This window comes from Agelaius phoeniceus, chromosome 3, assembly GCF_051311805.1.
Source record: "Agelaius phoeniceus isolate bAgePho1 chromosome 3, bAgePho1.hap1, whole genome shotgun sequence".
Classification (NCBI taxonomy): domain Eukaryota; kingdom Metazoa; phylum Chordata; class Aves; order Passeriformes; family Icteridae; genus Agelaius; species Agelaius phoeniceus.
Genome location: NC_135267.1, coordinates 107,083,412 through 107,108,822, shown reverse-complemented (window position 1 = coordinate 107,108,822; position 25,411 = coordinate 107,083,412). Strand labels below are relative to the sequence as shown.

The 25,411-nt window shown below is 42.9% G+C and overlaps 1 protein-coding gene across 3 annotated transcripts; it reads right to left on the bottom strand.

Annotated features, from left to right (window-relative positions):
* Positions 1-4,408: 4,408 nt before the first annotated feature.
* BTBD3 (BTB domain containing 3) lies at positions 4,409-25,411 on the bottom strand. Of its 3 annotated transcripts, none has more exons than XM_054630110.2 (5): positions 25,314-25,411; positions 13,923-14,187; positions 13,281-13,371; positions 12,663-12,781; positions 4,409-8,764 (listed from the first exon to the last, which is right to left on the bottom strand). In XM_054630110.2, exons 2-5 carry the CDS (start codon positions 14,063-14,065, stop codon positions 7,732-7,734), a joined length of 1,386 nt encoding a protein of 461 aa, XP_054486085.2. In that variant the 5' UTR covers positions 14,066-14,187; positions 25,314-25,411; the 3' UTR covers positions 4,409-7,731. The 3 variants fall into 3 exon arrangements, with proteins under 3 accessions (XP_054486085.2, XP_077032222.1, XP_054486084.2); XM_077176107.1 differs by lacking the exon at positions 25,314-25,411 and adding an exon at positions 25,007-25,138; XM_054630109.2 differs by lacking the exon at positions 25,314-25,411 and having other exon boundaries at positions 13,923-15,117.

Here is a 25,411-nt window from a genome sequence, read left to right as displayed (position 1 = left end):
AGTATTTCTAAGCTAAATACATTTCCATCATTCTTTTATTCATAAAATGTCCCACTACAAAACCAAGCCAGACATGCCAGGCTGTAGCTCTCTGGGAATTTATTTTATAGCATCACAGCTTCCTACAAAGAAGGGGGTTAAAGAGAGAGATGGTTCCATGTATGTTTTTAAGGTAGATGTGAGCCTTGTCTCCCAACACCTCCCCTGAGCACACTGGGACTACTGACTCTGGAAAGGCAGAGGCATAAATCAGCCTCTAGAGAATCACAACTCTTATACCCTACCAGAAACTTCCTACAACTTCCACAAGTTGTAGGAAGTTGATCCTGCAACTTCCACTACCAAAACTTCCACAACTTCCTACAACTACCAAAATACCCTACCAAAAACTTCCTACAACTTCCACTACCAAAACTTCCATGACTTCCTACAAAGAGGGGGTTAAAGAGAGATAGTTCCATGTATGTTTTTAAGGTAGATGTGAGCCTTGTCTCCCAACACCTCCCCTGAGGACACTGGGACTACTGACTCTGGAAAGGCAGAGGCATAAATCAGCCTTTACAGAATCACAACTCTTATACCCTACCAACATAGTGAATTAATCTCATTTTCCCTTCTAAGCACAACCAGCAATTGGCTGGAGAAAACTGAAATACATCTGTACCCAGAAAAGAATTATCCTGCTCCTCCTGCCATGCCAGACCAGCATTCAGCACATCCAGGGCAGCATGTAAGCAGTGTCACCAAAATTGGGATGTCCCACCCTCCCTCAGCCAGTCTTTTTCCACCAGGTGCCCCCAGTCTCATCAAAAAGGGAATCTCTGGGCTTTAAGCATATGGAAGCCTCTGGCACAGAGCAGGAATAGCAGCTCAGGAGAGAAAAGAGCTGGAGAATGTCCCAGAACAACAAGAAAACAAAGTGGGATTCTGAGCTGTGAAAAACCACAATCATGTGCCAATCGTGTGCACAATCACAATTCAGCATCCCAGCCATAACCCTCCATCACCAAGGGTGTTGTGATACAGGATCAGATTTTTTGGCTCACAGAATCACCTTGCTCACCACTTGCTTGTATCTGAGAGTCTCCACCCCTGCCTTCACGCAGGGGTCCCCAGGGCACTTCATGCTTCCAATTCCTCTCAGCTGTTGAGGTGTTTGACACCATACTGAGCACGTAGCTGCTGCCACCACAAGGCAACACAAGGTGTTTGGCCCTCAGGGAGTGGAAACCCTTCCTCTCTACACAACTGTCTCTGTTCACAAGACAGGTGTCTGCTAGGGAAGGCAGAAAGCCTCCCTTGGAATGGAGAATGCAAACCCCTCCAAATTATTATAATATATAATTATAATCCCTCCAAATTATTATAATTTGAAATCAAGGGGCTCTGAGGCAAAGATATGGGAATAGGAATGACAGTTCTTTACTGGTGTGTGTAACAAGGTAAACCAAACAATGAGAACTATGGCATTAACAACAAACAGAGCCAGGGTAACAGTCCTCAAGGTATCTCTGCCCCCTCCAGCCTGAGAGGGGTGCCCCGAAAACCAAAGGAGTTTCCCCTCCCTGCCATCAGTGCTTCTCAGCAAGAAAATGGGAAAAAAATTCCACAAGTAACAAGGAAAGAACAGAGAAAAAAAAAAACAACCTCCAACAACAACCACAGCAGTCCCATTGAGATTCCTCTCCATGCAAGCCCCTGGTTGTTGTCAGGTTAAAACAAGCCACAGCTGTTTGTGAAATGCTGGTGCTCCCCAGGCAGCACATAACATCCCTGGGAAGCTTTAAAATCAGATCTAGGAAATTGCACTTGCTACTCTCTGTTCCAACCCCCTTAGACGAGGGTGGAGGATCCCTGAAGGCTAACTATGTTATCTTTGTCTATAGAAAACAATTAGAAAGCTGATTTTAAAATGCTACAATTAAAGGCTTAATATAAATGCATTTCTGATGCTATCAATAAAGGCACAGGCTTCAAGCAGCTCTTTCAAAATACCAATTCCTTCAAGCAAAAAAAGCTGGTTTTGTTTTTTCTTCATGGTGAGGGGACTATGGGCAATTTACACACACTTTCTAATCTTAAAAGTACTTTACCTGTGCTGTGTATCTTATGTGCTAGAATTCTATACACAGACTTTAATAATATACATAAGGCCTTTTACAAATTTACTGTTCTGTCTATAGATTCATGGCTGAAGATAAAGCATTCTAGCAGAAAAGCTTGGGGGCAGGGCACACAAAATCTGATGAGCAGGAGTTCTGTAAAATTTAATAGAAACATTTCTACCTTTATTTCAGATAATCAGATTACAGTGGGATTTCAAAATTAATTTCCCTTTCTTTGGCAGTTTTATGCTGTGTTTTGGGAATAATCATACAAAATGAACACTACAAATGAAAATTCTGGGTTTATTGAGGTCACTAGGGCAACTCCTACTGATTTCAATTGGGCCAGGGCCTCATTTTATGAGGAAGTCTTGGGGAGAAAATAAATTCAGTCTTCTAGAAACAGAGCAACGTGGCAAAAAGCCTTCTCTTAATTTTATTTTGAACATGGTCACACTGCCATCTGAGAAAACAGCTCCTTTCATTGCCTTCAGGAAATCAGCAGGTAGTCCTGCTGCCACTGATTCCCTGCAAGCATGGAAGGACGGGCTGGCTTTCAAATCTGCTGCTTTTTACCTGGGCAAATGCTGCTGATGGTCTCAACTGCCCATCGTGTCCTACCCTGGGCCAGGATCTTACCTTCCCCCAAGTGCTGGGCCTGGGAGGTCCCAAAGACTCTCTGAGCTTCCTTAAGCTTGCCCTGGGCTGTGGGATAGCCCCTCTTGCTAGGCTAGGAACCACTAGGCTCCTCCACTTGAGAACTGACTATTGAGAGCCTGTTTCAGACAGGATCTTGTCCTCATGAGAAGCAGCAGCCACGTGCTCCTCAGCAGATTCCAACTCTGTGGGAGGAGGGAGCCTTCTCCAGCAAGCAGGGTATGACCTACAAGACAAACAAGTGAGTGCACTGCTTGGGGTCCAATTCCTCCCAAGGCAGAAACATTATCACAGAATGATGAGGTTGGAAGAGACCTCTAAAGACCATCGAGTCCAACCTATACCCTAACACCTCAACTATAGCACCAAGTGCCATGTCCAGTCTTTTTTTAAACACATAATACATAAACATCTTAGCACTCTTTCCTTCCACTTCACACTTCTTTATTTTGCTGGCACCATACACACGTGATTCTCTGCCTCACCAAAAAGGGTGCAATACTGACACTGCTCTCCCTAAAACCAAAGTGTCCTATCACTCCCATCATATTTCAGTCAGAAGCAAAGGAGAAAGTCCCTTTGGATGAGATGGGCCATGCTCCATTCATCCTGTCCACTTGGTTCTGACCTGTTTGCCAAAGCATCTGAGGCTGCCAGCAGCACCAATCTCCTCTGCTACACCAAGCCAGGCTGCTGCTGCCAGTGTGGTCCTTGCAGTGTGTGGTCACACTGAAATCTGCCACAGATTTGAGAGCTTTCACATTAGTACAGTGCAAAGCACAGGGCAGTTCCTGCTCGAAGCCAGCTCCAAATGAGAAGTGCTGGGCACCTAAGAGAACTTGGATCCAGAATGGAGCAGTGTGGTACCAAGTACTGAAGTAAGATTCTAGACAGGCAACTTACCCAAAGTGGCAAATTTAATGCCTGTAAACATGTTTCAATTAGAATTTTGGATGAACTCTGGAGGTATTGATTTTTTTCTGGGGTAGATTTCCTCAAATTTCTGTATCTCTCTATCAGACTGTATTTTTTATCATCAGCCAGTAATATATGGAAGGTCTTGGAGATGGACATCACAGCAGTGAGCCTTTAAAGAAGTGACCTTTAAAGTCAGTGAAGTCTCAAATCTTAAAATGAAGGCTCAAATCTCCTGGAAGAAAATTGTTAATACTCAGAATTCTGAATAATATTATATAATTAACTTTTCAGTAGAGAACAGCCTCTTGGCACTAACACTGTCCTTTCTGATACATCAGAGACTGAAAAGCATGGCCTTTCCTGTGCCAACTGTCTTTTAGAATAAACAAAAGACCCTCCCCCTTCATCTCCACATGCTTAACAATATTAATAGAACATGAAAATATTAATGCCAGTAGACAAGGTCTTTCATAAAGTACATAAATGAATTCATTCACTCTAGCTCATTAGCTTAATCATCAACCTTTTTACAATGCAACTGATTAACATTTTCATTGTTCTTCTTTGATTTCCCTTAGACTTTTGCTTCTATGGGGATCAAAAGATCTCTGAATGCATAAGCTCAACAAATATCCCTGCACAAATGAACAACAATAGAACTGTTAGAAGAGATAACTAAGTAAGGACTTTCACAGCTCATGCTTCAAAGATACTGCAGGAAACAACCATTTAAGAATCAATTTTATTTTTATGTTTAACGTGATTATACACATTCATGAGTCCAACAAGATCTGCACTGTGACATTAAAGATACAGTACAATAACATTCAACATGAGGTACTTTATATATTTATATATATCTGACCTTTATAAATAATGCTGTAAGCCTGCTAAGGTCAAACACTGCTTCAGCACAAATGGGTGCTGGGACCTGAAGTGAGCCGAGTTTATCACAACAAAAAACCAAAACCCAAAACAGTTCAGTGCAATAAGTGTGTAGAAATTAAAGTGTTTACTTCAATACTATTTTAGATATGCAGAAAGTATATTACATTATACTCTCTTATCACAGATTCCTCTCACCAGCAAATCAAAGATACAAGTAGCAGAGACAGCCAGGAACAGTTTAGACAGAATCTGTGAGGTGATCTCTATAGACATCACGTTTGCACTCCAGGCTGACATGGCTGATGCTTGCAAGATGTCAATCAATGTACTCAAGCTCGGGTGGTTCTGCTAAACCAACCAAATCCACATTCAGACACCCACTGAAGTGCCCTGATGTCCCATGGTGAGTGGCACTGGCCACCTTCTTACATCCCAGTACTTGTTAGCATCACTAAGTGCTCAGAAGCAAGTTATGCTGTGAGCATCAAAAGGTGTTTTGGGTGCCTTTGTCTGATCACCCACACTTGAAACCTTTCCCTGCACCAGCTCCCAAAACCCAGAATGGACTCAGAGGAATTAAGCTAGAGGTTGCTTTCATCCTACCTCATCAAAAAGACTTCATAAAAGAATCAAATAAGAACAATAATTAAATAACAGCTCATTTTCTACACATTACAGCTACAGAGTGTTCTGATCTCTGAACTTCTCTTCCAGCCAGTGAACGCAGCAGATAAGTCACCTTTATGTGCAGGTGAGTCAAAACAAATAAAAAATTCCAAGTGAGAACCCAGGGCTAGTTAAAGCAATGCAGTACTTTCTGACTTGTCCCACCAGCTGTGGTACATGCTTTTTTACCAACCAAATCAAAATGCAGCTCCCTGCCAGAACCTGTCAATCTGCTTATCACTCAGAGTAATTACATCTGCATCAGCCACTTGCTGTACAAAAATTTAATCAGCTGATTAGCATCTTTCTCTGCTTTGAAATGTACCTAAATAAATGGAACTGCTGCTCAGATGTTGTCTAAAAGTAGATGACCGTTACCTCATCACAATCTCAGATTCCTTTCTATGATCTCTTCAGCAACTCTTTCTCCACTCCATACCATTTATACTCTTGTCTATTTTCAGCAGTAGATCTAAATATAAGTAACTGGAGGTTTTTATAAATCTCTCCCTGGGAGTTTTCCACGGAGCATTCTGTTTAGATTTCACAAACAGTCTGGATTATGTACATCTGTTACAAAAAAACAAAACATTTTTGTATTTTGAGGGTATTTACATTTCAGAAAGAGCGCTGCTTACACACACATGTATGTATGTATACAAAACATTAAATGCTAAGATGGATGAAAGGCATAAATCCTGTGGAGTACATTTTTACCTGGCTCTCCTTTTATTACCTAGAAAGATCTGGGCTTTGACTACACTCAACTTCTCCTTACTTCAGATGGTATTTTGGACACTGCCAAGATGTATTTTGGCACTTTCCAATGGCTGAGGGCCAGAATTCCAACCATCAAGCAGCACTTAGAGTAACAGCATTAAACTGGTAAAATAAGATGAGAAAAACATTTTTATTACAGAACTGACAAGTGAATTTAGGGTTATGCTACATTGATGTGTGGCTATACTGTAACATTAATCTTCAGCAGGTCTAAAGAATCATTTGGTCCTCTCATTTTGTTCAAAGGTACACAACAAACAGAACCCAGTTTGGAGGTGAAGTAAGATGCTTTACAATGGGCAGTGCAGCAGGGCAGAGGAACACCTGTCCCAGTGCAGTGATGAAGGATTTTCTCATGTTTCAATAGTACCTGTAGTTCTTATTTATATTGGTTTCCTCCCCTGATCCAAGGAGTATCCCTCATACTTTTGCAAAAATGATACAGACATGTAACTTCCTGTTACATCACCAAAAATGATATGGACATCTAACTTCCTGGGGGGAAAAACTCAGCCAGAGAAAAGGTTCCAGACCACATAATCCTCTGACTGATGTGTAGCCATAAGCAATTGCAAGAGCTCCAACAATAACCCATCAGGGGAGACTTCCTCCCCCTCACTGCTATCGGATGGTATACACTAAGTGTAACATGACCACAGGTGGGAATCTTCTGTCTTTGTCTAAATTTCAACTGGTAATAAAAAAATAATAAAAAAAATCTCATATTACAGAAAAAAAATCCAAGTCAAGATTGATACATTCTTTTGTTCCTCTAAAATCTGCCTCTACCATGTTTAGGAAGAAGAAAAAACCCACCCAAAACAAACAAAAAATTATCCTGCATCAGATGATTGATATAAATTCCCATTTATTTAGCAAGGGTTCAAAGAAATGCCATTTAAAGAGCATATCAACTCCAGTGTAGCAAAACCTGGGTCATGGGAGCAGAGTTTCAAGAGCTGCACACACAATTTGAACACATGCAAGTACTTCCATGCCTTCAAGGTGGGATTCCTAGAAAATGAACTCCAAGGGTAACTTGCCAGGCCCACATCCCTTCCTCACTGTGAGCATGTCCATGCACTGGGGATATGGCTGGTATGCCGTGGAGCTTCCTGAAAGATGCTGCCTTCTTCCCATCTTCCCCTGGAGCCATCCCAAACAGTTGGCTACAGGAGAATCTCACAGGATGAAGGTTTAAACTTGTGCTTTTTCTGCTTATAACTGAAGGACTTCTTCCAGCCCCCATGGTCAAAAGCAGCTTGGTTCACTGGAATCTCTAAAGTCTGCAGAGCAGACAGCAGAGAGAGCTATAAAACAAGACTCTTTGTTTTCTATCCCTACCTCCCCAACACAAGCAGAAAGCAGAAAATGGAGAAAGAAAAAAATGGATCAATGAAGACAGTGTTGAGATACGAGAGGGGGACATCCTCTGGTGATTCACTGGTATCAGCAAGGAAAGGGTCAGCATCACCAGCAAACAGGCACCCCCCTTACAAAGCCTTTAAAACTTGCTTGTTTCTAAGAGCTTCCAGTTTAAATATTACACTTAATCACCAATGATGCTACAAGTACAGCAAGCCAGGAACTTGCCCACAGCATTTAGTTACATATTCCCTGTACTGATCACATATCTGCAGATAAAAAGCTAAGAATCAGTAGGCCTGACCCAGACAGGCTCTTCATAGCAAAACGCTTTGTATCCACACACTCCCATTCAAGCATAAAATATGAGTTCGGGAATTTGTCCTCCCTGTACCCCTGTGCCATTCGTACTGTCCGAGGAGCACTGAAACTGAACAGTCACCTTCCCACACTGAACTTCTGTCATTCCTTCCTGTCCAAAATAGCTGAGTTCATTACCATCCAGAATCACGCTCGCTGTGTAAAAGGTGTCAGGCTCAATCTGCACTGGGTACTCAAACCACACGGGAAAAGTGTTACTAGAACCATCCGAGAAGTATTTACTCAAGTTCTGGCCCAGGATCACTCCTTGTCGCTTCAGTTCAATCTTAGCGCTGTACTCTGCCGACCCACAGCTGGAGCCATAGAGCCCAAAGCCAGCGATGAACACTCTCTTGTCGACAGCGAACTGGATGCTGTCACAGCGGCCCCGGTAGCGCCACTGGTTGCTGCGGTAAGCGCAGGACTGGAAGCGGTGGCAGCGCTGCGGGACGAGGCCTTTGCGGGGCTTGCTGACAAACTGCAGCTCCGGCTTCTTGGCGGCCGTGTACCACAGGAAGATGTCGTTGGTTTCGTTGAGGGTCAGGATCCCGGACTGGGCGGCGCCGTTGGCGAAGTCGTCCAGGGCCATGGTGGGGATGCGGATCAGGTAGAGAGCCTTGCCCAGCACCTTGCGCTTGTTCTCGATGGTGGCCGTCAGCTCCTGGCGCTGGCACTCCACCTCGGCCCAGTTCAGAGCTGCCTCGAAAACAACGATTTCTTTGGCATTCAGAGTCTCCCTTCGGAGAATGCTTTCAAGGGTCTGAAAATCAATGTCACAGAAGCCCTCAGACTTCAAAGCCAGCTCAGCTTGGGCATCAATCACTTCCCAGCAGCGCTGGGTCAGGTCAGGTTCCTCGAATAAGCAGCTCTGGGAGAGCAGCACGCAGGCATTCTTTGCACTCAGGCTTGTCTCGAGAAAGTTAACGCAGGCACGGGCCAGGTGAGGGACAATGTACTTCTTGGCAGCATAAAGAGTGGCCAGGACAGTGTCTGCTGCCAAATCAATGTCGTCACAATAGATGTACCTGGAATAAAGCACACAGGTGTAATGCTGCTGCTTAATGCGACACCAGTTTGTCAACAAACTCATACAAAATCATAAACAAAGAATAGTTAAATAGCTCCAATTAAAATCGAGCAGTGCTTTGGGGGGTATTGATTAAACCCAGAAAGAAAGTACAAAAAAAATTCAGCACTTATGTAAAGACCATAGAAGAATGGTCTTTACATAAAAGAAAAAATGCCCAAACAAATAAAATCTAAGGTGAATCCAACTTTCCCTTTGGAGTGCATGCTATGAGACAATTGTTTAAAAACTGTGGCCCCTGCAGGGCTGCCTCCCTCAGCTAACACAAGAGCCTGGAACATGTGTTACCAAGAGTCCTTGGGCTGCATGTCCCCTGATGGTGAACCATGGTTTACTGAGGTGCATGAACAAACACAGGAACGGTAACAAGTTTGTAAAGAGTAACTAGGTAATCTAAGAAGAGAAGGGCTATTCAAGTATATCAGGTATTATCATTTCTGTAACTACTGGATTGGGTTATTTTCAGAGGTGGCTTTTTTTTTTTTTTTGGGCTTGTGGTTTTGGTTGGTTTTTTCAAAGGGTTATGAAACGTATCAGAAATGGAAGATTTTCAGGTTTTTAATGCTCACAACATCCTAACTCAACTAGGACAGCATTTTCACTCAGTCTCACTGCATAAGGATGAAAAAAGCTTTATTGCTATGGCACTGTGGTGGAAGAGATGAAGGTGAAATTCTATTTATGTGACTAAACTGCTGGGATTCATTGCTCAGAGAAATGAAGCATTGTACAGTTTGTTCTTTTCAATATCTCATGCTTCAGGGCTCCATTTGCAGCTGGTGAATGCAATGTGCTAAAACCATGCCAAATGCAATTTCACTCTTCACAGGGATAAGCAAGTCTTGATGGTTATGGCTGATAAAAGTGTCTTCCTCCAGAAAAGCTAAAGTTGTATGCAACCCTGTACCAATTAAAATTTTCTAGTTAGCAGGTTTCCCTACACAATGAGTTTTCTGCAGAACAGATGTGCCTATAAAGAGGAATTAGTACCTACACTGATCTGATTATAGTTGTAAATAACTATTTGTATTTTTGCAGCTGTAAGATAGTATCCTCCATGCCGCACTTGGAAAACACGCACAGAGGAGATGCTGCTCCAGCAATATAAAATCTAAGAGGTTACAGAGGAAAAAGAAAACTTACCTAGAACCAAGCTTATTTTTAGTGTTTACTGCTTGGTTTCAGCTTATTTGTGAAACCAAAGAACCCATCTGTATATCAATGGTTACAGGCTTAGCTCCTTCACCGCCCAACAAAAATTCCATTTTCAATTAATTTGTTTTTATGATTCTCCTGATTGCTCTCCTACTCTTTCCTCCCTTCTATTACTTCTCTTTGCCTGCTAGTGCAACAGAGAATGATGACATCTGTTTTAAATCAAAATAGTTCAAAAGTTGCTATTTTAATATTGAAATATTGAAAATAAAGAACTAATATCAGTGATGTACAGCAGACACAGCACAGATCGACTGTCAGCAATACTCCACACCTCTGACTCTGCCAATGCACCTCAGCTCTGGTTTGCAATTACTGATATTCCAGTTTCACCCTGTTCTCAAACACAGGATTCTGCCAGACCATGGGATTTGGTGGTTTAGTAACACATTCAGCCTGGGATGAGATGAGATCACAGTTCTAACTTGAACAGTCAGGACTGAGATAAGATATAATTCATTAATGCACCAATTCAGTTTGGCAGCTAGACTATGAGTTTAACCCTGTTTTTAAAACTGGAGAGAACAGTTAAAGCAGTTTTACTGGGAGAACAACTAATGTGTACCCATCGTGGTATTTCCTATATTACATCTGGCAATACCTTGTGTGTTGTCAGAATGTAACAAAACAGAAAAAATATTTATGTCATCAGAATTCATTGGCCCAGGGGAAAAAAATCCCCAAACTTCTTGAGCAAGATGTCAAAACCAAAAAATCCAAGCTAAATATATTTTCTGACGAAGTTTATGATGCAGAAAGAAGCCTGTGAAGGAGAGGCTGCTTTGGCATAGCTAAAGTCTTTCCCTCTGTAGCAACACAGCCTTGCCATCCATGGCTCACAGCAGTTGCAGGAAACACTCCCAGGGATGGTTTCCCAGAGTGAGAGGAGTGAAGGGGACAGTGGCTCCCCCTAAGCTCCACATGCAGTGGATGCTGTGATTAGGGGACACTGCAGTGCTGAGCAGCATCCCTGTGCCTTCCCTGCACCATCCCAGTGCTGCAGACACTGACTGGGGCACTCTGCAGCCTCAGACACGCTGCATCAGGGAAGACAGCACTGCCAAGGTTACCCCAACAGCCACACAAACCACAGGCTTTTTCTGGTCTTTAGGGTTTTTTCAATAAAAGCTGAGAAGGTGAAGAATCCCATGGTTCTGGCCATGCTCTCCTAGATAGTTTCCTAAATTGCCATGGGCTAAATAATATGCCAAGACCTAGATGTCAGTGTTGCTACTCTCTTTCCTAGGCTTTCTTTCTGCACACATTTCTAAATGAAAAATTCAGAAAGCATTCAGTTTTTACACAGCACATCATGTTTAGCCACAGTGAAATAGATTTGCTGTTCAAAAAGAAAGGGGGGCTGCAAGAACCCAAGTATCTTGTATTTGTGATTTGTAAAATTTAACATGAAAGTAAAGTGTAAGTCTGAGCTCTGCCACAAAATCAAAAAGGCCCAAACCAAAGATCCATGACACACCTACCTACATAATGTCACATCCTAACTTTATATTCCAGGTCTACAGAATATCTGTGGAGCTCTTCTGGCAGTTAGTATTATTTGCACAGAATATTCCTGATGTTGATGATAACCTATAAGAACTCTATATGCAACTTTGAATGTTCATCTATGATGCCAGTGAAATGTTAAAAATGAAAAAGGAACTTTTCTGTAATCACAAGTTAATCAAAACAATCTATGAAACACAATAAATTGCTAGCTAGTGATTATATCATTATGTGCAAGAAAACTTACAGCATATTAAAGGGATCACTATCAGATACTGATGTACTTTTTGTATAGGAAAGCAACAGCATTTATTTAAGCTGAAGGAAAAAAACCAAAAGCTCAAAGCCATAGCATTTCTGTGATAGGGCATTTCTCCTCAATAATCAGAGTTTATAGATACATTCAAGGACAATTCAGCAGGGAAGCTGCTTCATCATGCCCATTTAGGAAAAGAGAGCATTTCTTACGCAGTTTGCAAGAAGAAAAATAATGATCATGTAAACTGACTCGTTTTCCTTGTTAGATAAAACCCCCTATTCATGTAAACAGCCTTTTTATCACTTTCCAAACACATCAATATGATACATAAGGAGAAATTTATTTTTCAGAGGCTATGCTGAATAACTTAGGGTCATTTTTCTAAGCCAAGACCTGCGTACTGCAGGTTTATAAAAGAGCTGAAACGATGTCAATCTACAAACCCAGCAATTCACTGTGCTGAGGGGACTTTGTGCATGCATTTTTAACTTTTCTCTATGCTTGCAAAGTAGAACAGTTGGTTTGGGGTTTTTTGTTACAGCTGACAAACCTTTTTAGTAACTCCATTCCTTTGTGTAACATATAGTGACAAATCAGATCAATAGGCATTACAGTACACAATGTGCCCAAAGATCCCCTGTCAAAGTCATTATTTACAACTGCCTACATTAGTCTAATATGTGTGTGCCTGGAAGTACAGGGGAAGAGCAAAATTAGGTGAAAGTTTAAAACACAAAAAGAGGAATATTTCAAGCAACTGCTTTCTTTCTGTTTATATGCAAACTTCAACTATGACATTGGCAGGGCATGTATACATCAGACAGGAACACATATCCAGCAGATGAATGATGCTTACTTCAGCATTGCAAGAAAAGCAGCAGGCTCAACATCTGGTATACGGATTTCATCTTTGTCCTCGGCGAGCTCTCCGTAAAACATTGCATGGAATACAGAGCTCCCAACAGCCAGGACATACTGTTGAGAAAGGGAAATCTTATTTCATGCTTTGAACTGAAAACACTGCCAACACAAACAATGTGGGAGAGCCACTCTGAGCAAACTGGGCTGCACTGACAGGCTCTACAGACACACTTCAGTAAGAAATGAAGTCCAAGTTAAGAACAAGTTACACGTTTTCCTCGTATTTTACTCTCCTGGGCATAGATGCATTAGCTACTGGAAAACGCTCACCTCCACCACAGAAGTTAACTATTTCTAGGAAATCTCAAGAGCAGTATTAATCAACAGCACTAAGCAGTATTCCTAACTTTACTGCCTTAGCCCAACAAATGTGCTCTTTAAAACACATTAAGAAGAAAAGCCAGGGAGAAATTATCCCACTGCATGTGGCCTTTCCCAACACAGACTGCTGCCTGTCCCAGAAGAGCTGAGCCTCCCACACTCTGTCCTGCTGTAACTGTGGGAGCTCTCCCTGGCTGTCCCCACCCCAGCAGATCATGCAGCTGTTGCTTACTTTGTGTCCTGGCAGCCGCTGGGTCCCACCTGGTGGCCCGACCACAAAATGAACATCTGCCATCAAGTCATTGTTGAACATCACTGCATTTCTACAAACAGAGGTAACATGTTAATTTGTGCCACCCAGGAACTTCTCTGCGTGTCCCAGACCCAATAAATATGATTTTTCAACAACTTCAAGCTGCTCATTAGCAAAGAGAAGCAGGTCACACTTTGCTTTCAGCTGCTTTACACATCATTGCACAAATATATCAGAGAAAATACTACAAGTGTTTCTGGTGTGTGTGGGTGCAATAAAACAAACCCCCAAACTTCTGAGAACTTTCCAAGAAGTGGAAATCAAAGTCCAGAGCATTTATCACTGAAAATCCCCACTGAGGTCTAAAAGGAAATCTTTATGGGTATGGTGCAGCTTTCAGCAACATTTTTATTAACTCAAACAGATGCACTGACTGGAAAAGAGATACTAAAATATTTCTCCATTACCAAAATTCTTATTTCCCACACACATACAGGGAGAAAAAAATGCCCAAACAAATAAAATATAACCATGTTTTCTTCAGCAAATAAATGCACTCTGGACATTTTGCTACTTTTCACCTCTCCATTCAAACACCAAAAAAAGCTGCCCTGAACTTACCTCTCTCTGATGGTTGGATAAAGTCCTTGCCAATTAGGTGCAGGAATAGTGTTGTTGTTATTGAGATTTTGCTGATGGTACTGCTGGACAGCAGTTGTATTAGTATTAGCTGGTTTCTTTCGGGGAAAAATATCAGCAGCCATCTTCTTCTTCTTTTTGGTCTTCAAGGTAATGATTTCATAGCAAACTGGAGGCAATTTGCTGTTGCTACTGCTGCTGCTATTTCCTTTCTTAGAGCTCTTCTTAGACCTGTTCTTGACCGTCTCTGGAAGCATCAAGAAGAAGGTGAGACATTTCATGTTCTTTCCTTTCTCATCTACCATCAGTATACCCGTGAGTAAAGACTGACAGCCTAACTAGCCAGGAACATTTAGGAATCTATGTGGAAGCTGTAACACCGAAAGCAGCAGAGCTGAGACTCAGCAAGACAAGGTGACCTTTCCAGCACCCAGAGTAAGAAACTGAATTTAAGTTTGATCCAGTACTTGAACCGTTAAGTACATCCCCATCATTCCTTCCAGCTTTCCCGATCAGGAACCGGCTGGCAGCGCTACCGCCGGGGCAGAGGGCAGGAGGAGCGCACGGTGGCAGCGCCAGGCTGCCGGCGAGCCCAAGTTGTGCGGGCAGGGCTGGGAGCGGAGCGGCACAGGCAGCCGTGCGGCCGGAGCCAATGGCTGCAGGCACCGAGCGCGATTGGGCTCGCACACAGTGACACCTATTGTAGCCTGCGCCGCTCCCACGGTAAAGCCACAGCAGCGCTCCCGCAGCTCCCCCGCAGCCGCCGGCGAGGATGGCATGGAATCAATGGCACACGCGGCTGGCCGGGAGGGCGGGAGCGTTTCTCTGCTCCGAGCGTGTGTGTGAGCTCTCCTCGGCGCCCCTTCGATTTTCACAGGCGAAGCAGTAAGAAGTTGAAATCAGGTAGAAAGATCTATCTGAGTCTATTTCCACGGCATTCGGTATTAGCACAGCTTCCTTTGCCTGTAGCATCCCCACAAATCCCTCCTGTAAGAGCTGTTCAGGGAGTGCGCGAGCGATACCAGAACCGAATTAAAGCAATCGAGCAGCAGCACGGACAGCGATGCAGCCAAAGGATCCCTTTCAGCGGCTTCTGCTCCAGTGTAACATGAACAGGGATGAGGTCACAGCTTCAGCTTTAACTCCTTCTGTTTCCAGATAACAGAACAGCCTTTGACAGGGGTCCCAAATCACTAAGCAGTGCTAATTAAGCCAGCTTACACCAGACATGGATGCACCACATCAGAAGAAAACTTCTAGATGTGTAATCAGATTAAAGCAAACCAGAGTGAATATATTTAATCAATGTTTCAAAGCATTAAATGAAAGGGTCTGAATGGTTTAGAGAGTCTCGGGCAAAAATCACTCCTTGAGATGCAAACAGTCCACTTTTATTCACAAATAAACAGGACATAAGCTATGCCAACCAAACCATTTAAATAGGGAATAAGTCTATTTTATAGCAATTAGTTTACTCAGAACTTAAATTTTGATCAGATTTCTTTAATAGCAGGTCAAGTGTATAGAAAAACCACCAAGTAAGCATAGCCACTTAAAAACAAAAGCAGGGAAATAAAAAATACTTGGTATGAGGTGTCAACATATCACACCTTAAAATACTGGGGAGTAGATAATTAAAATATTATTTCATAACTACTTTCAGTTTTAAAGGAAAAAAACCCCTCTGCTTTCAAAGCTAATTTAGCCACATTTTGCCTTAATTAGTTTTGCTGGACAAGGGTACAGCAGGGAAATTAAAGTGATAAAAGGCTGGTGAAGAAATCTTGTTGAAGCCCCTGACTCAAACAGAAATATTACTCAGGCTGTTTATTCAGTCTCCATCCCAGCTGCTGGAATCACAGCTGTGGCTGTGTAACAAACACACACTCAGGATGTCTCTAACCTGAGATGGTGCTGGTATTCCTTGGGAGATGCTGCACACCAAGCCCTCACTGCACGCCCCAGCCATATGGAGGCTTTGCTGCAGTGGCTGGGGATGGGGACGATGCCATTCCCAGACACATCTGTCCTCTCTGTCTGAAGGCACTGCCCGTGGAAGGGGACACACAGGGAAACGTGTCCATGCCTCAGCTGCTGCATTTCACAATCCAACACCTCAGTGCAAAACCTCCCTGACTGCTGCTTTAAAGGAAGATGGGGGGTTATGCCTGAAAGGCAGAGACACATTCCTAAATACATTGAGGGGAGGTTATGTAACTTACAGAGAAATTATTTCTAGCAACATTTTCTCTCTCCTCCACATATTTTCTTTTTTATCTGCAATAGACTGATTAGGAAGGGAAACTAAAAACCTAAACCATATTGAACTGTTGAGAGGGAGAAGAAGGGGTAAAGGAGAAGAAACTCGTCCCACAGATGGGATCTTATAACTGCTCACAGCTGAGTTTATAACAGGAACACAGCAGGTATTCCCAGCACAGAGTTTGAGTTTGTTGAGTTTGTGTAAGTTTTGTTTTTCCTCTCCTTATGTAAATTTCCAGCCCTTCCAAATAAAACAATAAACCTTTTGCCACTGCACAGGACAAACATTTCAAAAGGAAGAAATCTTTAAAAAACCCCTTAAAGATACAGAAAACCACAGACTCCAGAAAATCTGCTTCTCAGCATTACAGTTGGCAGAAAGCAAAAGACAGCAGGGGTTGGGAGATTTGATTGTCATTCCACAAATCCATTTTATAGACTCCCAAAGTATATTAAAAATCAAGGTCTCTTCACATTTCTTCAAACCAATGACCAGGACAAATCCAAAGATTTTACACACACACCAGATAAGGTCACTGGGAGGCTACAGGAGGTAAAGAGAGTGAGGGACAGACTGACCAGTTAACTCCATGTGGGAAAGACAGATTGTAAATGTGAACCCACAGGAATCCACCAACCTTTGAGCTGTGGAGCACACCACACATGCACAGCACGTGGTGCTTTCTGGGAAAGGAAAGGAGAGAGAAGCTGCAGCTGAAGAATGTTCTGCCTGAACTCAGAAGTCACACAGACCCCAGTAGACAAGAAGTATCTGCACAACAGGATAAAAAATCCAGTCCAGTAAATAAAAAAACATCTTTGCCTGTTCTTAAGCCACCCACCAAAACCTGGTCTTCTCTAACTAGAAAATAGCACAGATTCCAGAACAGAACATCTAAATCTACATAGATTTAGATTTTCATACAATTCCTATGAAAAACTACAAACCTCTTATGAAAAACAAAACCTATGAAAAACTACCACCTTCCACTGCACTTCATCACCTCAGGAACTCATTAGATGGATGTGAAAGAGGGGAAAAAAAACCCCCAAAGAATTATTGTGCTATTCTCTGTAGGTACAGAGTTTGTGGTGACTGGGAGTGGGGCTGGGGCTGAGCCCCAGTGGGTACAGCTGTGAAAAGCTGTGAAAAGAGGTGAACAGAACCAGCAGCAATGAGCCACGGAGTGCCTGGGTGTGCTGAGCAATCACCAAAGGGAACAGAGGGCACACAGGTGTAGGTGCAGTGCCTGAACACGAGGGGTATCAAAGGTTGGGCTAAAGGGCAGCTGCCTGCAGCCTGCTGAAGTGCTCTGGTCTTACCCTGCATGGGGGGAGCCTTCTGATATTCTATGGTGATACTCTGTGTATGGTGGCTATCTGGACTGCAGCATGTGCTGTGGCATATGCTGTGACAATTCTCACTCCCTACTCTTTCTGTTTTGGCAGCAGCTTCCATTTCCTTTCATACAATGGTGTTTTGTTGGTTTACTGTACAAATATGTTAATAAATTTAGAACTCAGTACCCTGGCAGTCAGTAAAAGAAAGACCAGTCAAAATCCCCAGTTTAGATCAGTCTGTCTCCAGCAAGAGGATGAAGGAAGGTCACCTTCTCTGACCCACAGATCTATCCATTTCTGAAATCTTATTACAATGTGCTCCTAATCTTCTTCAGCAAGTCTCATCTTTCTTCATTAATTATATATTAACAGAACTAAACTTGATATATACAACTGAGAAAGAGGGAAATACAGTTCTTCAAAGGCACATTAATTTTTATTTTACAAGCAAAGTAGTCAGACCAGAAATATTTCAAGTTAAAGGGTATAGGAAATTCCATGCTTAAATCTTTACACTGGCCTAATGGATATTCAAAATGCCAGAAGAATTAAGCAAAAGACTATATTCCCAGTCTGAGCTACTACACACCAAGTTACATGTCCCTTCCAAAATATCAGGAGTAGGTTATGAGCCCCTGGAAATCAGTTCCTGACTAAACATTGTGAACTGAAGCAGCAATTTTGCTGTTCAAACCCAAGTGTGTGCAACACACCTGCCATCCCAGCTTATTCATCCCTCAAGAACATAATATACCTTGTGAGGCACAGGAGTCACAGTAAAGCCCAGCTCTTGGTACAACTTTTAATAGCATGTAACTACTATAATTATGCCTTTCTAAAGGGAACTTCCAATAGGGAAATCAGTTTAATTTCCAGACCTGCTGGGAGTATTCTTCCTCATACTTCATCAGTTTCTCCTGCTGCAATAGCAAGTATACCAAAGAGTTTCTATCTTTTTTTCTCCTTCTAATAAGCTGAGGTTTTGTGCATCTCTCATTTACAGGCCTGATCCTCATGTAGCAACATGAGCTACACAATTCTATAAAAAATAAGCTTTCATTAAAATTCCCAATTGTTTATTACAACCACATCATGAATAAAAGAAAGAATTCTTAGTAAGCAATGAGGAAATGCATACATTTCTTTTTCTGTAAAATTGCCAAATGTCTTCTTTGGCAGTTACTATGCCTGTGCAGTATTAACACTATTTAAATCCTGAATTTCCCCCTACAAGGAAACAAATTTCAGAGGACACATCTTGATGAACCAAAATAAATAAACAATGTTACTGTTTAACAAATCTACCTGTCTGTCCACTGCTAGCTTTTACTGAATTTAAGTTAACTTCAAGCACTCATTTAAAAATGCAATATACATGTTCAAAAAACTAACTAAACCAACAGAAAACCTCAATAAACCAAACCCACACAGCTGTGGTGCCTTGTTCTGTTTACCTGTCTATGAATTATTCAGTCACTTGGAAGAGTCCTTCCCAATCACCATTCCAACCCTTCTGTTTGTAAAAACCAATTTGGAAAGGGCACAGATAGCTCTACCCTTCACTTCCTCAAGTAAAAAAATGCATTGCAGTGGACAAAAACTTCCAATCTCTTCTCTCCTAAGTTTCTTATTGGCAGCACTGGAAGAAAGCAAGGTGGCATCTGCTTCTGTCAGCTGCATGGAAAAGCTGGCAATGAGGTCTTAGTCAGGTCTTGTATGGAAAAAAAAATAAAAAGGCAACCAAAGGCAGGAAGAAAGATGGGCAAAATTGTAAAAACTCTCAAAGTAGCCAAAATAAATGCTAAAAAAATAGCAATTACATCCCAGAATAGTGAAGAGCTGTGAAAGTATCAGAGTAGAATTGCATCTTGAACCAAGACTAGAAGCTTCAAAACAAAGTCAAATATAGTTAAATAGTATTTTTCTATAGAACTCATGCTATGCTAGCAACTTACTTGTTACCAAATATTCTTAACTGCTTGGTGTTTATGAGGATTTAAATACTTTGCATAACATTATCCACTAGGATAGCTTTTACTTTTTCTTCTTAAATGCCCTTAATGCTTCAAAGAAAACAAAAGCAGGAAGTCCTGAGCAGCCTAGTCAAAAGGTAAACACCAACCTGCATAAAACAGAAACCTAAAGAATGAATATTCAGAACTACTTTGTACTCCTGCAGAGTTTCCTAGCACGATACATGCTATTTGTTTTAGTCTCTCTACCAAAGCAGCCTTTCAATTAAATCTTTTTAATATGTCATTAAGCAATGTCCATTTTGAGACAAAGCAATCACAACAAAACATACAATAGTAATATCTACTCCTATGTTTACTTGGAAGTAAATGTGCACTTTCTTTGTATGCATTATAAGTCACTTTCCATGAGCCTGTTCCTACTTCAACTGCAGCATCTCCTATTCTCATTTTTTCCTGTTACCTTTCTTGCTTAGCTGCTTAAAGCCTGCAATTTATCTTCAGTGAGAGGTTGAATAACTTAATATTTATGCCCCAAACACTTTGCTCTGCTGGGTCTTTTTCCTTTAAAGTTAAAGATTTTCTTCACTGATGGACCAAAATACTGTATCAGAGTGAGAAAAAAAATGTTCCAAATTTTCTTGTATTGTCATTCTGATTTGAAGACCATGCATGCCTGCTGCAGGAATGGCAGTCCACACAAACCACAACTGTGGCAAGGAAGGGCTACACTTAGACAACCTGCAGTGAACAATGTACCTGATCCCATTACAGTGAATTACCCCACAGACATTCTCTTCTGGGCATATGGTACAAAATAATGTCAAATGCTTCATCACAATCTAAAATATATGATTTGACAAACCTGCTAAGAGATATTCCCCTGTATCATAGTTTGGGAGCTGCAGAAAGAAAATATCTCAGAGCAAAATTTGCAATGCATTCTATGTGCATTAAGTTGTTTCTTGATAGTTCAAAGTAAAACAAAGAATTACAAATGTACTCTGTGAAGAGAAAACCTGCAATCACAAAATGATAATTCAACGATAATTCAAATTCAAGGCTACAGGAGATAAAACTGTTTTGCTACTAATTTAAAAGAGACAAATTATGCATTTTTTCCCCATTGTGGCTACTCAAGCTTGTCCATTTCATTTCACTTCACGTAGAGCTTTGCTCTTGACAGTCTGTGGGGTCAAAAATTAACTTCTTTCTTAGTGGCTGCCATTTATTTATTGATAAACATGATATTACAAACCTGAAAGCACTCAACCCTTTTTCTAAGGCAAAGGTCAACTTTAATTCTACCGTGCCTCTTACCAAAACTGACTGACAAAGGAAAGCTCAGATAGCTCAGGAAATTGGTAATGAGATACAGTGGTTTTCATCTCTGGGTCACTAATTCTAAATTGACTAAGGTCAACAGTAATCAAAAGTCATTAGCATTTAATGATCCTTCGGTGCCCTGTGAGAAAGAAGCCAGTGATCTTAGCACACTTCAGGAAAACCACCACTGCAAGCAGCACTCACATGCTGCCTGCTTCAAGGGAGAGGTCAGATCAGATGACTACAGACAGGACTTCCAATCCTCCAGACAGATCTCACCTCTGCAGACAAACCTTTAACTGATTTTAACTTGGCTTACAAACCATCATTTTCAATAGTTAAATTAAGATGGGTTCTCTGAAGGGCAGGCTGTAAGCTGCCTGCTCCTGCTCCTTCCCATCAGCAGTTCCCAAATGTCTTTGTTCCTTTGCACATTAAGTCTGAAGAATGCAAATGCAAACAGGCCCTTCCTCAGAGAGGAAGGCTCTCACTCAACCAACAGCACCAGAAGTAACTACTCCATGAGTATCCAGAGTGGAACTGCATCACAGTTGATTATCCTGGTGTATAACTCAAGGACTACATTTTTCATGTGCAGGCAACCTACATTCCCCACATCCCACCACCACCGTGCTGAAGCTCCCAGTGGGACAGAAGGGGGGAGAGGAGATTGCTACAGTGCACAGCCACACCTGCTCTTTGCCCTGCACACTTCAGTCAGTCCCCTGGGACTGCCACAGCAGCAGCGCCTTCAGCAAGGGCAAGGAGAACAGAGGGGACCTTTGGAAGGCTTAGTCAGGTGTTGGAATGTATGGGTCTAATGGAAAACCACATTGTGGCTTTGCATCTAGGCAAGGTTAGGGAACATGCAGCTTAAAAGCCCACAGCAGATGAGCAACCTGTGTGTGTTCACAGCAGCAGAGCATCACAGCTGGCAGCATTCAAGGTGTGAAAGAGGAAAGGTCTGGTACAGCATCTTCTTCCCACTGCATTTGAAATTACAGAAGAGGAAAATCATGACAGTGAAAGAGGAACAGGTCAGTGCACTGGCAAGCCAAGCCTTTGATAAGAAATGCATTCTCAGCCACAGTGGCTCGTGCTTCTCAAAAGTGAGAACTAAAACCAGTGAGTAACTACTCCAGCAGTGAGTTTTCTAAGCCCAGTTTTTAGGTATGAGAGACTGATTGCTGCTAACCTGAGCCTAATCCAAACAGTTCAAGGAATGGAACAGGCATGACATCCATTACCCTGCACTGTCCTGAATGACTCTCCCTGTGCCACACATTAGAAGCTGTGTATCCTTTTACTTGCCCTTCACTGATTCCAGACTCTTCCAGCACACACAGCCTCTGTTTGAATCCACAGGGAGATAAAGATGTTCCCAAATTTTTCTCCTATCCACTGCCTGAGAAAATCAGATTTATTTTCCTTTGCTGCACAGTCACACTTACCTTCCTTAGCAGTCAGTTACTTTTCAGTAATTCCATCAGTTTCTCCTCCTCTTTACAAGTGAATGGCAGCTACTGCACCATCATGAATTTTCAAGAAAAACACATAAGCACTGCTCAAATTCTGGTTTCAGAACATATTTTTGTGCCTTAAGATGTATTTGTCTATCAATGTTAGGATATCTTAAATGTTCTTCTTCACAGTAACTCTGTGACAGATCAGAACTGCAGTAGAGAAAAACTAAGGAAGGAGCAAGTAATCAAACAGAACAGCATAATTAAGGGACTGTACAAGATAAACACAAATACCCATTAGTTTTATTTTTATATCATGAAAACCTTTCCTTTTTCTGGGTGCACATGGGGTAGTATCACTTTGATCTTGTAAAATTGTAAAGGCAAAGAGCTCTAAGGAATCCTCACAGCTCTCAGACAAGCAAACATCTCACCTGCCTGAAGGACTGCTTTCTTTCCCTACTCTCAGAAAACCCTTGCACCCAAGCAGAGACAGGACAGCTCTAATTCCAGAAAATGTAGTTTTTAAAGAAAATTACTCCTTTAAAATGCTTTGGATGCAAAGAGGAGAAAGTGCAGCTAGGGTGGTGATAAGGTGTGAAACCTGGCACATAAATATCCTGTCACAGAACAACGTTATCAACAGGTCATTCAGCCTGGTATTGAAGTGCTACATGATCCTCTAGTGAAATATTTATTCAGGATATCAGGTAATCTTGGGGTACAGGCAACAGGGCTGGACAAGGGGATGTCTCTAGATACCTTCCAAATCTGTTTGTTGCCAGTCTTCACCCCACCCATACTCACAGACTGCCAACCAGCTCCCCATGGTTTAAAATAAAAACACTTTCTATGTGTTGGACTGGCCTGGTTTCCACAGCAGCTTGCTGAGGTATCAAACTCAGAGAGGGCAGCAGGATCAGAAAACAGATGAGCCAAGACCCAAAAAAGGGGAGTTTGCAAGTTTGAATGCAGTGATGTCTTACTTAAGCTCCCCTCTCAGTTTTCTGACACACACATAAAAAGTGCTTTTGTAACCAAGGCAGGGGATTGGAATTCAACTTAACGGCAGAAAACACAACTGATGACAGCTTCCACCACAAAAAGCTTGTAATCTTTTCCTTCCAAGATTCCCATCTCTTATATCCCTCTTTTGCCTCATCCATCAGCCCTTTGAGACAGGAACTGCTGCTTTATCACTCATCTAAGTGCCTCACAAAGCACAGCTCCCACATCAGCTCAGGTACCTGAACATTTGTAAAACAGAACAACAGCCAGCCAAGTCCAAGGAGTCACCAGAGACAGTATCAGGGCAGAATCATTTTGAATTATCAGAGAAAGCTAATGATGGGCATAAAGAATATCCTGCTGCAAAACTTATTTGCACAAGTTTCTGCAACAGGTGATCTAAATTTCTTCTGCCAACAAAACACATGGCCTACCATCATCAGACCTCTGTTTTAACTGAGCCTACCCTAGGACTGTTGCTTTCATTGTAACTGTTTGGTAAATTTAGGAAAAAAAAAAATTGCTCACAAGCTGTAAAAAGCAAGTGGCCAAAACATAAAAATTATTGTTGCAACTTGCATTTTTCCCCCCAGCCTTAAAGGGCAAGCTAAATGAATCCCATGCTGCTTCTGGAAGGTGTTTCCTCTGGGGCAGAGCTGAGGATCACTGGCAGGGAAACACAAGGGAGGTTATTGTGCAGTTAGCTGCAGCATACTTACCGGGGGGGATTTAAAGTGGAAAAAATAAAAAAAAAAGTACTACAGTCGACATTCAACTTTGGCAATCCTGCAGAACTTAGTTCCAATGAAGGCCCTAAGAGATTTGATTTGCAAAGTAAGCCCCAGGTACTGCACACTGCAACATCCTGCACACACAGTAGGAAATGGTGACCAGTTCTCTCCCACTAATATAAAATCTATTTTGAGCCTAACTCTGGCATAAAAGTTTAAGCAATGCAAAATAAAGTACCGTACACCTATAACCCAGCACCATCTCTCCACAAAAAAACAATCAAAAAAACCCAGAGCACAGATTAAAATTTAACACACACATCACATGCTGAAAACAAAGTTCTCTGAGGACTAACTACAAGGCAAAAAACCTGCACCAGCACTTCTCAGATGAGCCAGCCTGTGGAATTAGGTAACTACACTTCAGGAGCACGTAGGTATCTTAACTTCAATCCAAACTTTTCCTCCAACTCACAACAACCCACCACTCCCTCCTGTTTCAAAATGCTGCAGCACTCAGGAAACACCGCAAAGAATTGAATTGATAAACCTCCAAGTTCACAGGTGCCTTTCTCCAAACATACAGGAAAATGGGGAATTGTAAAGGTGTGGGCCATAGGGACCCTTCAGGGACAGGTACATCAGAAGTTCGGCCAACAGCGCGGGGAAAGGAGGAGGAATTTATACCAAACCGGGTGCAACTCCTATTTGTGCCTCCGGGAAGGTCGCCGAATTAATGCTTAAAGTACTTCTTTGACAAAAGAGCTTTACTTTAAGCAGGAGAAAAGCCCCAAAGCCCAACTTGTGCTCTGCCTCCCGCTGGAGCCTGGGCACAGCCGGGTCCGGGGCTCCTCCCGAGCCCGCTCCGGGGGCTCCCCTCCGGCGCCGCCGCGAACCCACCCCGCTGACTGCCGCACAAAGGGGCACCGAGGGGACACCGACACCCGCCTGCGGACACGCACCGCGACTCCAGCCAGGCAGAGGCCGTGCCCGGGGCGCTCTTTGTGCGGCAGAGCCGGGCAACCCCACTCCCCTCACCAACGGCCCGGCGCTCCGCGGCGCTGCCGGCGCTCAGGTGCGGCCGCCCCGCCCCGGCCCGGCCCGCCCCGCCCCTCACGGCGGCGCCTCCGCGGGGCGCGGGGAGCCCATTCCCCGCCGGCACGGCCGCCGCAGCCCGTGAGGGGAGCGGGATCTGCCGCCACATCCCGGGGGAGGAGGGGAGGGGAGCTCGGCTGTCCCCGCGGGGGCCGCCCCGCACCCCGCACTGACCTGAGGGCGCTCCCGGGGCGGCGCGCGCGCGCGGCCCCTCCTCGCACCGGCGCGCGCGCGCGCGGCCCCGCCCCGCAGGAGCGCGCGCGCGGCCCCGC

Bases quoted from the DNA above. Each gene is read 5' to 3' on its own strand.
- BTBD3 (XM_054630109.2), bottom strand. From the start codon at position 14,245: ATGGTAGATGAGAAAGGAAAGAACATGAAATGTCTCACCTTCTTCTTG. The intron at 13,372-13,922 runs GTAAGTTCAGGG...CTCTGTTTGTAG, and splicing joins TATCCAACCATCAGAGAGAG to AAATGCAGTGATGTTCAACA. The intron at 8,765-12,662 runs GTAAGCATCATT...GCTTTATTCCAG, and splicing joins GCTTTTCTTGCAATGCTGAA to GTACATCTATTGTGACGACA.